The sequence below is a fragment of the Etheostoma spectabile genome, chromosome 14, assembly GCF_008692095.1.
Source record: "Etheostoma spectabile isolate EspeVRDwgs_2016 chromosome 14, UIUC_Espe_1.0, whole genome shotgun sequence".
Lineage (NCBI taxonomy): Eukaryota > Metazoa > Chordata > Actinopteri > Perciformes > Percidae > Etheostoma > Etheostoma spectabile.
In genome coordinates, this window is record NC_045746.1 from 17,373,247 (window position 1) to 17,375,437 (window position 2,191).

General features: G+C 37.3%; 1 protein-coding gene across 2 annotated transcripts in view; it reads left to right on the plus strand.

Moving 5' to 3' along the window:
* Positions 1-2,191, plus strand: part of cap1 (CAP, adenylate cyclase-associated protein 1 (yeast)) — a 13,185-nt gene that overhangs the window by 6,608 nt on the left and 4,386 nt on the right. For both annotated transcript variants that reach the window (XM_032535319.1, XM_032535320.1), the window contains 3 exons: positions 71-214; positions 866-951; positions 1,704-1,809. In XM_032535319.1, coding sequence (XP_032391210.1) covers positions 71-214; positions 866-951; positions 1,704-1,809 — 336 coding nt within the window. The remainder of the gene's footprint in view (positions 1-70; positions 215-865; positions 952-1,703; positions 1,810-2,191) is intronic.

Here is a 2,191-nt window from a genome sequence, read left to right on the forward strand (position 1 = left end):
GGGGGGAGGAACAACAAACATATTGTTAGTCTTGTTCAAGCTGTAAACCTTTAGTCGTCTTCCTTTTCAGGCAGTTTTGACGACTCTCCTGCAGCCGGTGTCCAAAGCGATCCAGCAGGTGCAGACGTTCCGCGAGCAGAACCGCAGCTCGCCACAGTTCAACCACCTTTCTGCCGTGAGCGAGAGCGTGCCCGCCCTCGGATGGGTCGCCATGGTGAGACTGGCTTAACGGGCGTGCGTGCATGCGCGCATGTTAAATGAGTATATAATGGGCGGAAACAAGCCATTCTTTGATTCTGTCATCACTGTCTGCTGAGCGACAGTTTGTTGGCTGACACATGGCCACAGAAACAGAGCTTCACTGTTACGGTTTAGATGATTAACTCTTTGCTTGCTGCTGTTTTGTCCTTATGACTAATACATCCAGTGAATGTAAAGATGGAGCCAACAGCTGGTTAACTTAGCTTAAAGATTGTAAACAGGGAAACAACTAGCATGTCTCCCTCTCAACGATAAGAAACTGACCATCAGCACCTTTTTTTTATTTATTTACTTATTTTTTTTAAAGCTCACTAATTAACATTCTACATCTTGTATAGTTTAATTTCTGCAAAAAAAGGTGTAAAGGCAAATGTTACTTTAACAGACACATGCTAGCTTTTTTTCCCCTGCTTCCAGTCTTTATGGTAATCTCATAGAACCGTCCTATAGGTGTAGCTTCATATTTAGCATACAGACTTCTGTACTTTTAATCTTTCCAAACTCCCACAAGAAAGCAAATGAGCATATATCCCAAAATGTCAAACTTTAATTTAATCTTAGTTTAGATACAATGCACTTTTGTTTAGTTTTCTTTGATTCCCAGGCTCCTAAGCCATGCCCCTACGTTAAAGAGATGCAGGATGCTGCCATGTTCTACACCAACCGTGTGCTCAAAGAATTCAAGGAAAAGTAAGTAAAGCGACATTATTCATTATTATTATTATTATTATTATTATTATTAGTAATAGTAGTAGTAATTATTATTATTCTGCAGTAAAGCTGTCCACACACTAATTTTAGATGTAACGCAACAATCTAGTGGGCTTCATTTTTTTTACGCATCATTTGTTTTTAAAATATTGTAATATCTTATAACTGAAAGCCTTCATATGCAGCCAAGCAACTTGCTGAACCCATCTGTCTTTCCTTCCTCCAGTCTCTTTTTATTTTTTATTTTATTTTTTAAATACTTTTACTGAGTCAGCGCTGCCACACGACACGCTGACGCATGCTACTGCTAGACTTCCTGTATTTAGACCAAAGCTTTTGTGTTTTGGAGCAGATTTACAGTCACGTTAGAAGGTAGAAGTTAATGAGACTAAAAATCAGCCTGTTTATGCTGATCAGTTGAACAGAAACAGTTTTAATCAAATGTGTTAGCGAGTAATCTGCAGAGTTGAATGTTGTATAAAATATACTAGGCATGGGATCAAAACAGTTGCTGTTCAAATAGTGTGAGATTTTCACTCAGTGGTTAATGTGGATTTTAAAAACGTAGTAGTAAATGTCTGGTTTTGTTTCTGTTCTACATCTCAAGCATTGTTTGTTTTTCCTGTGAGACTTCCCAGAGACTAGCAATAAAGAACAACAAATTGCTGGAGGGGGTAAAAGAAACACAAAAAGCTGAGATGTTTAATGTCTACTTTAATCTCTTCTCACAGGGACCAGACACATGTGGACTGGGTGAAGGCCTACCTCTCCATCTGGGCGGAGCTGCAAAACTACATCAAAGAGCACCACACCACCGGCCTGACCTGGAGCAAGAGTGTGAGTCTCATAACAGTAACACTTCTAAAGAGCAACGTACTTGAGACTATTTATCAAGCGACTTACTCCAATTTGCAGTAAACTCTTAGAGTAACATTTTAAAAGCAACCCCCAAGAGCTCAAATGAAGAATCATATGTATATTCTTGGCAGCAAGAACCAATTGGAGATGAGGACTTTAGGACATTTTACTCCACAATATGTTAATGAACTAGCAAATAGAATGTTAAACATACGACAATCTCTTTACATCATATTTTTAATATACCATTTTTTTTTTAATATAAAATAGAAGAAATGAAAAATAAAACTGATGCTAGTAGACGAGCTATATATATATATATATATATATATATATATATATATATATATATATATATATA